Here is a 14,631-nt window from a genome sequence, read left to right as displayed (position 1 = left end):
AATATCCCAGGTCAGGTCAGGGAGGGCTGGAGGGGGAGGGGGTGGCTCTTTCGTCCCCATGAAGGCCCACCTTGATTGACTCAGATATGGTTGTCTTTCACTATTCCAGCTGTTGGCCTGGGGGTGGGAGCTCATCCTCTCTCAGTGGAATCTTAAAAAGACAGAGCAATGTGAAGCTCCAAATCAGAAACATGCCGCAGGTGTCCCAGAGCCCGGCTCTCTGCCGCTCAGCGTCTCCTCCAGCCCATCACTCCCCTCTGCCTTCCTCGGCTTCATTCTCTTAAGGATGAGGAAACAGCTTTCTTTCAGGACGCCATTACGTTTAAGGCGGTAGGGATGATACCGCCAGTCCAGTGGAATTCTGATTCGGGCTTTGTTTCCTACACCGAGAATTATTTCAAAAGAAGAGCATTAAGTGCGACAGCATCACTTTCTCCCCGCAAAATGACAAGTAAAGTGTCTGTTGCTGGAGGACTTCCCGAGTAAGGGGAGTTTTTCCTCCTGATGAGTAAGCAGACTTTGGACACCTGCGCTGAGCACGAGAGCCTGGCACCCGGAACTCCTTGGTCGCCCTCTGGTCTGCAGAGACCCCTCTGGGTATCTGTCAAGTCCCTTAATGTTCCTTTGCCACCAAACCCGTCCTATGTCTGGAGTAGTATTTTGTCTTCCTGTGTATGCAAGAAAGATGGCGTTCTGAACCTTTCCAGAACAGCTCACCCATGTTCTGCCACTTAGCTGTCCCTTCACAGTGCTCAGCCCCCATCCGATGACAGTGGCATTTTCGGATGTTTTCAGCTGACAGCTTCGCCGCTGGCATTCTCCCTCTGCAGCCCGGCCCTGCTGTCCTGTAGCTCTCTCCTAGGTGCCTCCCAGGTGGTCACTAAAGCTCACAGCCCAGGAAGTCTTTGTTCTGTGAGGGGAGAGCCCTTTGGGAAGGCTGCCTCCTGGAATTCCTGGAAAGTTCTGGGCTCCACCAGACCGCAGCACCCCAAGCCCCACCTGCCTAGACCTCAGCTGCTTCCGTTTCCCACAGTCTGCTCTGACTCAAAGCCACGGCGTTCCTCTCCAGAGAGTTCCAGAAGGAAATTAATGATAGTGGTGCATTTTGCCACAAAATGCTAAAATAGCAATCAGTGGAGCGATTTCCCTGACATGCAGGTCTAACAGACTGCACCGAATCGGAAGTCCTGTGCGGCGAGCCAGCTCGTTAAGTCCTCGTGAGCAGCCGTCCTGTGACACTCTGCTTCTCACACGTTTTCCAGCTCATTCTGTCCCGGTTCAGCCCTATCAGGGCTGCTGCTGCTCGTACTGGCCTCCTAACTGCCGCTCAGGGATCCGAGAGGCCAGGGCTGTTGGACGGAGTCTAGCAGCAGAAATAAAGAAGAACCCTCTTCCTGTTCCCATTATACGGGATCCGTTGCCTTCCCGAACCCGGGTGCCCGACCTTCATCCCAACTGTAAAGCGTCAAGATTGTGGAGGATTTCCCTTGGGAGGACGCTCGTGTTCGCGATCCTGGCGGTGCTCAATTATGTGCAGGGAATGGAGGCAGGGCAGGAAAGACCTCGGAACGTGAAAACCCAGAAAACCCTTCAGTCATTCATTTTATTTTATTTTATTTTTTAAAGATTTTTTTTTTTTTTACTGGACAGACAGAGATCACAAGTAGGCAGAGAGGCAGGCAGAGAGAGAGGGGGAAGCAGGCTCCCCGCTGAGCAGGGAGCCTGATGCAGGGCTCGATCCCAGGACCCTGAGATCATGACCTGAGCCAAAGGCAGAGGCTTTAACCCACATTAATCCGCCCAGGTGCCCCCAGTCTTTCATTTTAAGCAACCCCCTCCCCCATGATGCCTCTTACACAGCCGTTCACCGAAGGCTGCAGCTGGGAATCGGACGTGCTCGGAGGGTCCGGATGACCCATCTGAGATCCCACTGGGTTTCGTTTCCTTTCCACACCGTGGTAGAATCCAGTTTGCATTACAGAGTAACGCAGCCTGCCTGGGATGCTGAGAACACCACAAGCTCTGGGCTGTCCCCAGGGGGCCCTGTCAGCTCTCCCTGCCCCCCCACCAAGGAGGGCTCCACAGGGGGTCCTGGAACAGACCCCCTGCACGTGGAGATGCGGTGACCAGGACCTGCACTATCACTCTTGGAGCTCAGCACGAGGGGCTCCCTGTGGTACTGAGGCTGGCCATGACTCCGGGTGTCAGGAGGGTGTGGACACGGGCTGTGGCCAGGCATGGGTGGGCTCTGCCTCGGCCCACCTTTGAGAGGCATGAAGGTCATTCCTGACAGCGCAGATGGGAGCCTCAGATCTGGCTCTGAAGGGCAGGCTTCTGAACGCGGTTCAGGGTGAGCGAATGGTAAGTCGGACTCTGCTTTTCAGCCTGGATTCCTTCCTGTATGGCCTTCACTCCCTCTTCAAAGGTGACTTCAGGATCACAGCACGAGACGAGTGGGTCTTTGCTGACATGGACCTTTTGCATAAGGTCGTCGCTCCAGCCATCAGGATGTCCCTGAAGCTTCACCAGGTAAAAAAAAAAAAAAAAAAATTAAAAAGATAAAAATAAATCCATTTTTTAAAAAGAAGTTTTGAAAAATCCTTTCTCAAGGGGCAAACAAGACCTTTCAGGTAGGTCCCTTTTCACGGCATGACCTATGTGAGTGGGTGTGTCACTTGGAAACTAAACACCGAGGCCACCCAGGTATCCTTGACATCAGCCAGCGGCCACTGGTCCTCGAGAGTGGCTAGGAGACGGTGATACTCCGCTAGGGCAGAAAAGGAACTGGCCGGAGAAAATGACCTCTCGGGTGCCTGAGCCCAAGCCACAAAGCTGTTTCCCGGGCACGTTCTCCTGCCGCTCGGGATGCGGGAGGAGAGTGGGAAAACAGCTGGTCGCTGTCTGGACACTCACCTCCGCTGCAACCCCCGCCCCCCCTGCCGTCACCGCAGTCAGCTCTCTGGTCCGCACTGAGCCCGCAGTCAGACTTCTTTCCCCCAGGACCAGTTCACCTGCCCTGACGAGTATGAAGACCCAGGGGCCCTCTATGAGGCCATCCAATCCTTTGAGAAGAAAGTCGTGATCTGCCACGAGGGTGACCCGGCCTGGAGGGGCGCCGTGCTGTCCAACAAGGAGGAGCTGCTCACCCTGCGGCACGTGGTGGACGAGGGCACGGACGAGTACAAGGTCATCATGCTGCACAGGGGCTTCCTGAGCTTCAAGGTCATCAAGGTACAGAGGCCCCACCTGCCGGTTGGCATTGGTGCTCGCGTCCCTGCACCGGCCTCTCGTGCAGGAACATGGTCTTAGAGGAGCAGCGGTGGGCCGGGAGGCCAGGGTCACTCATGGGGTTTGGGCAGAAGTCCTGGCAGACGCCCATGTAGATGAGTGTCAGGATCTGGCTTACTTGTAAACACCTTCTAGTTCTCCAAACTTTCAGATCTCTAGTAGCCTAGTCCTGGACCCGAAGGCTTTCTATCCAGTATTTCTTCTCTTTGTATCACTTCCAAGCACTGGACCGAAACAACAGCTTTCTCTCTACCCCATTTCCCCACGGAAGTGGGGGGACCCGCACCTTCTAGGGCCGCTCCTCCGGCCTGACCGTGCAAACAGCTTCGGGCCCGAGCGGTGTGGTCCCCGATGTTCTGGCCCGCAGCCCTGCTCACGGTCTGGAGCGTAAAACCAGCAGACTGAAAACACGCACCGTCATCCACTCTCCTCCCCGTTCCTTCCCCAACCCGCAGGTTAACAAAGAGTGTGTCCGCGGCCTCTGGGCCGGACAGCAGCAAGAGCTCATATTCCTTCGGAACCGCAACCCGGAGCGTGGAAGTATCCAGAACAACAAGCAGGTCCTCCGAAACTTGATCAATTCCTCCTGCGACCAGCCTCTGGGGTACCCCATGTACGTGTCCCCACTGACCACGTCCTACCTCGGGACCCACAGGCAGCTGCAGAGTGTCTGGAGTGGCCCGGTCCCTCTGGACAGCATCAGGACGTGGTTCCTGACCAAGTGGCTAAGGTAGGTCTTTCCCACCCAGACCTTCATCCAGATGCTGGGGAGGGGGCCCCAGGGGGGTGTGATATGGAAAGCTCCCCGACGTCTGGTTAGAGTTTCACTGTTGACCAGCATTTCCACGTTCGATGAAAACTGCTCTCCCCCAGCAGCCCAGCAGATCATTTGTTTCCGCGAATGGTTTCCGATAGTGGGAAACTCACACCCGGGAAACTCACACGGATGCGACTGTTCCTCACACTTGCCAGGGCTGGGGTCCAGCTCGTGCTCCTGCAGAGCAGCCGAGGCTGTGGGTCACTGGGGGTCACAGAGCACAGCTGTCAGGGAGACCAGGCCTGAGCCCCGCCCCCACAGCATGCGGTTCTCGTCCCATGAGCCCTCTGCCTGCTCGTAAGAAGGTCTCTGGTGAGCCAGAACGGAAGGAGGAGTGGCCGGAGGGTGGCTGAGCGGCTTAGCTCAGGCCTCAGAGCCTGGGGTGCTTCCGGAAGGTCAGGGCTGTAGCTCACTCATCCCAGGACACTTGCGTCTGGGAGCAGGAGCGCCCTCCGCCCGCCTCCCGGCGCACTGCTCACCCGTGGAGCATGGTCTCCCACCCTGACCTCGACATGGATGCAGTGGGGCACAGGAGGGGGCAGAACCATCGGCAGAGAGTGCTTGAGGGCCCTCTCCCCTCCCAGGGTGCGGAAGGGCTGTGATTCCGGCCAGCCAGGTACCGGTAACATTGAAGATGCAGACGGGAGGGCTGCCCCCTCTGCAGGCGGCAGCCGCGCTCCCGGCGGCGAGAGCCAGGAGAGCAGCACGGAACAGCCCAGAAAAGATGGGATGCGCCACTGGTCGCCCCGCGAAGGGACACAGAAGACAGGTGGGTGCAGCAAGGCCTCACAGGTACTGATCGAACCTCCTTGGGTCCTAGTGACCAATGTCACGGGTGATGCTGTCCTCCTTCTTACAAAAAGAAAAAAAAATCAGGATTGGGCCAAAGGATGCCCCAAATTTACTGACTCTACTTGCAAAAAACTCTTAGACTGTGGTTTTTATTTATTTATTTTTAAAGATTTTATTTATTTATTTGACAGAGAGAGCGAGAGACCACACATAGGCAGAGAGGCAGGCAGAGAGAGGGGGGAGCAGGGTCCCCTCTGAGCAGAGAGCCTGATACGGGACTCGATCCCAGGACCCTGAGATCATGACCTGAGCTGAAGGCAGCGGCTTTAACCCACTGAGCCGCCCAGGTGCCCTAGACTGTGGTTTTATCCTTTATCCTTCTCTTGTCTGTTACCCTAGACAGCCATTTGTCCATCTGTCCATCTGTCCACTGGCAACACCCTCCCCTCCTACATCTCTCTCGTCCGGTGGCCACTGGATCGTGTGTCTTGTGTCTGGCGGATCCGTAACTACCGATCCAGCCTGCTGTGCGCATCCCCCAGAGTGGCTCGTCCCTCTCTGAACCTGTGGGGTGCAGACAGGACTCCTGCTCTCCCATTCCGGCTCCTATCTGGCTCCCACCTCCCCCTGTACACGTGACATTCAGAGCATAACAACAGCAGGGAGGGGCACCAGCACACGGGATAGAGGCGGCACACTGGTCCACGTCTGGGGTGAGTTTAAAGTCTAAAACCGCTTTTCAACTCATGCCCACCTAGTTAGACTCAACCAGATGGATGAGGTTCTAGAACCCATGCCACTGGGAGGGGGATGGGGTTTGGAAAGGGGGCACTAAGGGCTCGCAGAGGACATACCAGGTGGATGGATGCGGGAGAAGCAGGTGCTCTGTCCTGATTCCTGATTCCTGCCAGCGCTGGGCTTTGCCCTTCACAACCTGGGAGGGATTTGGTCTTTTGGCCTGTGTGCTTCCTCGCCATCCAGAAGCCTTCGTTAAGTGCCTCTGTGTGGCTGTCCCACAGGCCAACTCTGCACCCAGCGAGTTAGCAGGGAACAGTCCCCGCCTCCTGGAAATGCCCCAGCAAGGGTGAGGATTTCACGGCAACCGGATTTACATAAAACACGGGCAAGACAGTAGATAGATGATAGACAGAAGGGCAGATAGATAGAAAGATAAAGACAGACAGACAGACAGATGGTAGAATAATGCAGATACATAGGGAGATGGAGACACAGGTGACTAATGGACCAACAGCGAGATGAGACCGAGATGGAATGACAGGAGCTAGAGAGGAAGGAGAGGAGGAGGCAAGGAGAGAGGGAGACGGAGACGGGCCGCGGGGTAGAGCGCCTGCTGTCAGCTCTTCCTGCCTGGAACCACCTGCCCTGAGCGCGGAGCAGAGCCCCTGCCAGCCCAAGGCCCCCGCCCGGGAACGATCTTCCCGCTTTGTTAGCACGTGTTTTACGGCATGAGCGATGTTAGGTTTCAGAATCACTGAAGCGATTTTCCAGATGGAAAAATGCAAGGTGGCTTCAAAATGGAGACGGGCCTGTGTGCTCGGCACATCTGTCCGGGTGACTTGTCTGCCCCAGTGAAAGTCTAGAGTCGGGGGTGGAGGGTGGGATTGGTCGAGCTCTCGAAGAGATGGAGGCGGCTGCGCTGGCCGAGCCTGAGACTCCGTGAGACGCCACGAGTAGAAATGCTGCTTGGCCAGGCAGACGTTAGTGTCCCTCCCTCTGCCCAGGACCCGGACACCCTGGGGAGTGACTCTGCTTCCCATTCGCAGCCAGAGGCCTGCAGCTGGGAACACAGGATTTTTGTGGCAGACGTTGGGAGTAGGATCCTCCAGAGTCCCAGCCAGCTGTTAGTTTGTCATCACTGGTTCTTAGAACTGCTCCTACCAAGGCCACTCCTGGCTTTCTCTGCTCTACAAGGTACCAAGGCGGGCCGGGGACATCACCCACGGGCCTTGGGCTCCCAGCCCGTGTGACCGTCAGTCCCTACTTGGAGCCCAAGTCCGCTTCAGGCTCTGAGACCTGCTGTCATCCTGTTCAGGGGCTTGACAGAGCCCACGGCCAAGCACCAGTGGCTTTGAAGTCACCTGGCTTACTGTTGTCCCCTCTTGCTGTGCACCTGCCCACAGGCCCACTCCTGCCGCAGTGACAAAGCGTAGTAGTAACAGCCCCCCAGCCCCAACCCTCACAACTATACTGTGCTGCCCTACATGCTTTCCAAGTGCAGGGTCACTGGTCCTCCACGTGACCCAAAGAGAGAGGCCCTCCCTGTCCTCATCTTGCTGCTGAGGACACAGGCACAGAGAAGTCATTGCACAGTCACCCAGCAGAGCGATTCAGACAGACTCAGGTGAGATGAGCCCAGAACCTGCCATCCTAACCACCGTGCACGGCCCCGTCACTCTAGCCCAGGGACGTTGCATTCCCTCACTGAGCACCGCCTTGTCCCCAAGCCCAGGATCCAGCCGATGGAGCCACCATCCTGCACCTGGCCCAGCTCTCCATCTGTGCCGCAGGCTGGGTCCCCACCAGGCCCGAGCTTGTCCTGTCCGCAGGCTGGCAAGGGCTCTCAGTGGGAGTGGTCAGCTTGCCTGTTTTTTCTATGGCTCTCTGGTCCTGTGGGGGGAGGCGTGCGGGAGGAGGACCTGAGGGGGGCCCAATAAAGTGGTGGCTAGGTGGCCGCTCAGGTCTGCGGTGGCCCCGCATTCAGCAGGGTGGTTCCCTCCCCCCACCCTAAACTCTGACAGCTGAGTTCTGCCACTCACTGAGGCTTCCCTTAGGGCTAGACCCTGAGTCCTCTTCCCAAGCGGGACCTCGTCTGTAGGCAGCATCTGCTCTTCACAGCCCTGAGCAGCAGCACCGGGAGCTGCTGATCCTGTTGGTGCCCCAAGGCCCCTTCAGAATCCCACCAGGGCCCAGCTTCACATCTTTCGGAAGTTCTCCAGGAAACATAGTTGTGGACACACTCCTGGTGATGCCTTGGGGACATGCCCCTGACTGTCAGGGCTGGCACAGTCCTGGGAAGAAGGGGGACCCCAGAGGGCAGCTGAAGACCAGAACCCTGGTCTCCTGCAGCCTGCTGCCACCCCCAGGGCATCCAGGCTGTGGTTCTGGAGGCAGCCAGGGTCCCCAGCTAGTCTGCAGAAAGGTCCAAGTTATGCAAGGGGCCACCCTTTCCAACCATCTGGAGTAGCGCCCCCAAGGGGACCCAGGGAACTGAGCGAAGCTAGGGGTCTTGGGTCCCAGACAAGAAATGGTGTACCCTTAGCACCTGGTAAACAGCAAGGACGGGGAAGGGCCCACGGTGTGGGGGGGAAGCCACACCCAGCTGGCCCTCCGAGAACTGGCCGGGACCCCTTCTAACCACCTTCTCCTTGGCTAATGGCATGGGCACCCAGGGAAGGTTTCTGGCTCAGGGCACGTTTTCCATTCTGAAGCCATGTGTGTGCAGTAGCTCCAGGGTCGCAGGCGGCCCTGAGAAGGAGTTGCCCTTGGGGAGGGGCAGCCCCACCTGGCTGACTGGCCCTGCCCTGGGGGGCTCCGACCTGCTGCTGCGAACATTCCATGAGGCGTAGCCAGTGGTAGAAAGCCACCCAGCCACCGTTCCCAGCAGGCCAGCATTTCCCCAATACCCAGTCCCCAAGGGTCCTCCTGTGGAGCTGTGGCTGCTCTGGCTTCCTTACCCTCCTGCACCCACAGGATTGGAGAGTGCAGCTCCCAGAAAGGAGTCAGGAGCCTGCCCAGCCAGCGCGAGGACAGCCATTAGGCTGTTTGCCAGTCAAGGGTTGGTGACTTCTGTGCCGGGATCTTTCTGGCTCCTGGAACAACAGGGAAATCCCTGTCCCAGCTTTGCTCCCAGAGGACGCCATCCCGTGCAGTGAGGGCCTGGGGCAGCCTGCAGGTGCACATCCGGGGTCTCAGCCTCTCGGGCACAGCATTTTCTAAGCTTCCCAAGTAGTTCTAACGGCCAAGGATAAGTCGGTTTTGCAGTTGGTCCCTGCTGTCCCTTACTGCTAATCCGTGTGCCGAGCCTGTGGGGATGATGCAGTCATTGTCACTGTAAGGGGGCTGGGAGGGCGGTGGCCTGTACTACACACTGCCACAAAGCAGACAGTGACCACCACGTGCTAAGCGCCATGCGGGAGGGAGGCCCCGGGGTCTCGGTGGGGGCCGTACGTACTCTCTGAAAGGGCACGACCGGGAAGCCAAGCCGAGTAGCAGTGATGCAACAGTCTGAAGCGTGACTGTGAACCAAATTCGAAGAAAGGATCTTGTTTCATGGTGTCCAAGCTCAACTCTGTACCTGGGGACCCAACTGCTCCTTCCGTCAGTTCCCAGCCAAGCGTCCCCATCCTGGGCTCTTGCCAGACTCCCAGAGGCCTGAGGTCCCGCTCAGGCAGGAGCCCTGTCCCCAGCCCACCACCCTGTGCATCTGCTGACCCTGCCATGCCCAGCACTCCCCATGCAGCCTCAACTTTGGCCCAACAGCCTGCCATCTTCTTGCCTCGCTACGAAGTAGACATCCCAGCTGGGAGGGGACTGGCCCCCGTGGGGGAGGCTAGTGACCTCCTTGAGGAGGGCAGTCAGGAATTCCCAGCTAGTCTGAATCCCAGACTGGCGAGGAAGACACTAGCCTTCAGCTGGCGAGGACGTGGACCACCACCTTCCAGTAAACCAGCCGAGATGAGAGAACGGCGCTGGCTAATGAACCACGAGGGAGAATTTGTCTGGTTATTTCAAAACCCAGGTTCTGAGGAGATTTTCTGGGGAAACACTCATGATCTGATACTGATGTAATTGGCAAAGGAAGTTCGATGATCCGATGACGATCCTGGGCAGCACACGTGCCCCTGCATGGTTTGCTTACTTGTTCCACTTGCAAAATTAATTCAGAAAACATCAAGAACCACAGCAGCAACAGAGAGAACAAAAAGGTCTGAAGCAAGGAAATGGGGGAGGTACCCCTGTCTTGCCTCGAGCATAGACCATTCCCTTCTGACACGTAGATGAGTCTTTGTCCCCTTGCTCCTGGAATTAGCTGGGAAGCTCCCCGACCAGGTACGGGCGGTCTGTGATCCAGCATCGAAACCACGGACATGCGGGTAGATGTGGAGTGTTTCTGGACAGCAGTCAGAGGGACCGGGTAAATCACACGCAGATGCTCAGCCTTGTCAGAATGAACAGACTAACAGACCACGGGCTCTGCTAGTTCTGACCGGCAGGGTCCCTTTTCTCCTGTTTTCCCTTCGTAAGAGTAACTCACTCAGCTCTGCAGCAGGGATTGGCCAGATGCGCCCCCACTCCCTGGGAGAGCTCGCGTGCCCCGGGCTGCCCACACTCATCATGCGGGGCTGCGAGATGCACCATGGGGGGCGTTCCCCCCACACCATGGTCATGGCCGGTGGGCAGGAGGCAGGAGAGACTGGGTGGGACCCCTGTGGGGAACGGGCACCGCGCCATCCCAGTGTCCACACGGCACTAATGTCCATGTGAGGCAGAGGGCCCTTCCCACTAAGAAGCCGCTTGGAGGTCACTTTTCAGGACCTCCTCTAGACACACATAAGTATATTGGAATCACTAGGTACACAATCAGTCCCATAGGGTGAGGCTTAATGTGAGAAAATGCATGGGACGGACCTCAGGGAGGCCCACCTGTTCACTTCTGTTCTTATCGATTGCCTGCCTAACTGTAGAAGCTTTGGGACACATGGATAAAGCAGCTGGTAGAACTGTGACCTCACTGACCGCTCCCTTCAAAGTGACAGCTGGACATTAGCACCCAGTGATTCCTGAGGCTTAAGTCAGGAGCACACGCTTTCCTCCCCCGCTTCTCTGTAAAGCTGCATGGGCAGGCTCCTTCTCCCCGACACATGGGCAGGACTGGGTCCTTGGGGCAGCCCAAGCCCTTTTGTCTCGACAAGCCTGGACACGGGCTGGGGACAGGAGGGGCCCTGCAGGGAGCGGTGGCTGGCAAGAGGGGGCCGGGGCGTGTGTCGGCACAGGCCTGGGCTTGGCCAGTCACGTCTGTGAGGGGCCTGTGTGAGGGCATCTTACTTTAAGACCTTGATTTTAAGAAAAACTTTGGCAGAAAACAAAGGTTCAACCGGCATGTGGCTCAGCCCATCCTCTCTTACCTTTTTAAGGCGACTAAAAATGATAAGAGCCTGCGTGTTTTCCCTTTATACTGCCGATCGCATGCATACAGGGTCCAAGGTCTGGGCTCCCTGTGGCAGCGCTTCCCATGCGCCCTTGGACTGCCGGGTGCCCTGGGATCAAGTCCTTCCATTCTCAGGGGCCCCCATGGGGCCATCCTGGCCCTGACAACAGTGGACCAACTTGGGTGCCTGGGGTCCAGGCTGTTGCCTCGCTGCATGGACCTTGACGCAGGTTAAGCCCCTGTGCTCTGGCAACCTGTTCTGCTTTCTTTTAAAGGCAGGAGGAAAGGCAGGAGTCAGTCTGTCCAGGCCCATGCAGCCTTAAGCCAAAGGCCAGCCACGCTGAGCTCGTCCGGCCCGATCGTAGAAAGCCACCAGGCCTTCCTGCAGACATCCACGTCAGTCCATGAGTTGGCCCAGAGGCTCTCGGGCAGCCGGCTCTCCCTACACACCTCAGCCGCGTCCCTGCACTCACAGCCCCCACCTGTCACCACCACGGGCCACCTGAGCGTCCGAGAGCGGGCCGAGGCGCTGATCCGTTCCAGCCTGGGCTCGTCCACCAGCTCTACCCTGAGCTTCCTGTTCGGCAAGAGGAGCTTCTCGAGTGCCCTGGTCATTTCTGGACTCTCTGCTGCGGAAGGGGGCAACACCAGCGACACCCAGTCGTCCAGCAGCGTCAATATCGTCATGGGCCCCTCGGCCAGGGCCACCAGCCAGGCCACACGGGTAAGGGGTTTGGCCCACTGGCCAGGGCAGGCGTGTGGGTTCCTGGCCTGATGCCCCCCCATCCAGCTGCCCGTAGACTCCCATCACCCCATCCATGGGGTTCCCAGAGTGACAGGTGCCGGGCAGTGCTAGACGGAGGTGTTCTGGCCGTGCTCAGAGGCAGATAAGACCAATAGCACACGTCCCGTAGGTGATGAGGTCACGGTGGGCGGCACTGAAGGGGGCCCGAAGCCTGTGCTCCACAGACCAGCTATCCCGAGCCCTGAGCCAGGGAGGGGAACGGGCATGTGCTCCCGCATCCACAGCATGGCGTGTCCTACTTCAGCCTCTTTTCACATCACTCGGGCCTGAGGGAGAGGAGAGGACACACCAGGACCGCAGTTAGACCCCCACTGATTCCGAATGCCGATCTCACGTCCCAGCTGCCGAGGGGGCTTCCACTTCCATGTATGCAAACATCAGAAAAAGAGAGGTTGAGGGACTCCCCTAACGACACGGGCACTTGCGCACAGTCACGCCAGCTGAGGTCAGCTCACCCTGGAGCTTTGTTGGTGGGGAGTGGGGAGGAAGTAGAGAGACCCCCAGCACTTGCCTTCCATTCTGCGGCCAGGAGGGAGAACAGGAGGCCCCGGGCAGACACGGGTGTCACACTGGAGGTCTCGTGTGCCCCTTCGGTGTGCTCACACCTTCTCGGGCCAGAGACTCACGCGCTCTACAGAGCATGAGGGTCACCGCCTGCCTGGCTTCGGTTCGTGGTTGGTTACATGGACGTGGATGATGGGGCCACACCCACGGGGGAGGCCCACAGGCAGGGGCCAAGGGCAAGCAAGAGAAGCTGCTGACTTCCGGAGCTTTAACTAGGTTTAGTTAGGTCATGGCACGTGTAAACAAACTTCCCTCTGTGATTCCATTTCCTCAGAAAAAACCTACAAAATCACACTACCTGCCCAACCCGTTTAAGATACTATCTGTGGGTGTGCTTCTGGGATTCTGGTACGTTCTCGCTCCCTCTTTCCTGCAGGACAATAGGGTCCCTGGCACTTTGGGCACTGGCATCAATGTTCAGGCGCCAAGCTGCTGGAACCCAGGATGCCTAGACACACAGTGACCTCTTACCCGAGGGCCCGTGTGCCCAGCACGTCTACATCACCGGGGGGAAAGTCCCCATGTTCAGAGCCCCCAATCCACCCCGGCATGGCAGACCCATGGCTTCCTTCCTTTAGGTGGAGGCCAACCCCTCAGGCCCCTACCCCCCCCCCCGCCCTCAGTCCCCTGCCCCGAGGGTGGGGTAGGTCAGACCCTGCAGCAGTGGGCCGTGGTCAGAAGCGCTCTTACACGTTTGCTGCCTCTCCTTTCTCTCCAGCACTTCTCCGAGCCGTGTGAGGCCACCGAGGCCACCGAGCAGGGGCAGCGTCATGACTGCCATCCGGCTGGGACCATGGCAGAGAACGGGGAGCTGCTGTGCAGGAGAGCCAGCCAGGAGGACATGGGCCTGGACGACACGGCCTCCCAGCAGAGTGCTTCCGACGAGCAGTAGGGACGGGGCTGGCCGGGAGCCCAGCTCTGCAGCCACGAGCGCCGCTCTAGAGAGCAGAGCGACTGTACCTCAGGTTCGCACAGGAAATCTCCCAAGGGGATAAAACACTTGACAGCACACCTCCCTCCCCCACCCTGACGCCGCTCCAAGCTGCGGGGCTCTCGGGAGCTCTCGGGCGGGGCACGCACAACTCCCAGACTTTGAACATTCTAACCACAGCCATGTAATCTCTGAAAACAGCTAGGCTAAGTAGAGCGCCTGTCCCTTTCCTGCCCTGTAGAACATACGACAGCTGCATGTGAACCGATGGGCGTTTCATACATTCCCATTAAACATGTTCGAGAAACGGACAGCAGCACGCGTCCTGCCAGGTGCCGGTCAGACGCGGTAGGGCTCCATCTCTGCATAGAGAAAACGTCACCTTTTCCACCACATTCTGCAGATGTTAAGTACAAACCAGCTTTACTGAAGCGCGGTAGTGCATGCAGTCGTGTCTAAAGTACCCCACGCAAGACCCAGCGATACTAGTGACCCGAGGGCAGACATTGAGGCCTGCGGGAGCACAGAAAGCTGTTCAGACTCACAGGACGCTCGACCGCACTCACGTGGTTTCCCACAAGCCGGGCCTGTGCTGCCCGGCGCACCTGTCCACTCGCAGGAATGTTCGCTTGTTTTCCAAGCCAAGCCATCCTTCCCATGTCACAGAACACACACACACCTGTGTTTTTGGAATTAAAATGTTTACAGTTACTGCTGTGTCCGGTTGTGTGAGCTCTGCTGCATCCCTACTGGGAGAATGGTGTTCGGGCAAAATCTGTGATCTTCCCCGAGCGGAACCTGGGGAAAGCAGAAACCTGACTCCTTGTGGATGTACGGGAGGGTGAAGGGTTCCTGAAACACAGTCTGTAAAGAATAGCATCACTGAACCAGCCCTTCTGGGGATGGTTCAGAGAAAACATAGAAATAGTAATTTTGGAAATATTTCTTCAAGGTATCTATGATTTGAAGTGTGGGGACTAGGGGAGGGCATGGCAGAGAATTTCTTTCCCCCTGGAAGCAGATGGTAATTTTCCCCCCAAAATAAGAATTGCCAATTAATAATAATTGGCTGTGCAATCAGAGACACTGCATTATTCTCAAACCAGCCAGCCCCAGAGATGCAAAGTTGGTTACTGACTGAAATGCAGGTGTCTCCAATGAGAGGCTGCTGGCACCTCACTGCACTTCTCGAAGTCAGCCAGACCTAACTTGGCGGGCAGTCCCTGAAATCCTCATGGACAATCTTAAAGCCAAGCCCGAAGGAC

At 57.6% G+C, this 14,631-nt stretch overlaps 1 protein-coding gene across 1 annotated transcript in view; it reads left to right on the top strand.

Annotated features, from left to right (window-relative positions):
- PCNX2 (pecanex 2) overlaps positions 1-14,077 on the top strand; it is a 285,897-nt gene extending 271,820 nt beyond the window's left edge. Inside the window, exons 29-34 of the mRNA XM_082718946.1 lie at positions 2,385-2,529; positions 3,001-3,231; positions 3,744-4,018; positions 4,690-4,874; positions 11,342-11,790; positions 13,154-14,077. Coding sequence (XP_082575072.1) covers positions 2,385-2,529; positions 3,001-3,231; positions 3,744-4,018; positions 4,690-4,874; positions 11,342-11,790; positions 13,154-13,327 — 1,459 coding nt within the window. The 3' untranslated portion in view covers positions 13,328-14,077. The remainder of the gene's footprint in view (positions 1-2,384; positions 2,530-3,000; positions 3,232-3,743; positions 4,019-4,689; positions 4,875-11,341; positions 11,791-13,153) is intronic.
- Positions 14,078-14,631: the final 554 nt, after the last annotated feature.

The sequence above is a fragment of the Mustela nivalis genome (assembly GCF_964662115.1).
Source record: "Mustela nivalis genome assembly, chromosome: 2".
NCBI lineage: Eukaryota > Metazoa > Chordata > Mammalia > Carnivora > Mustelidae > Mustela > Mustela nivalis.
This window is presented reverse-complemented; position numbering and strand designations above follow the sequence as displayed.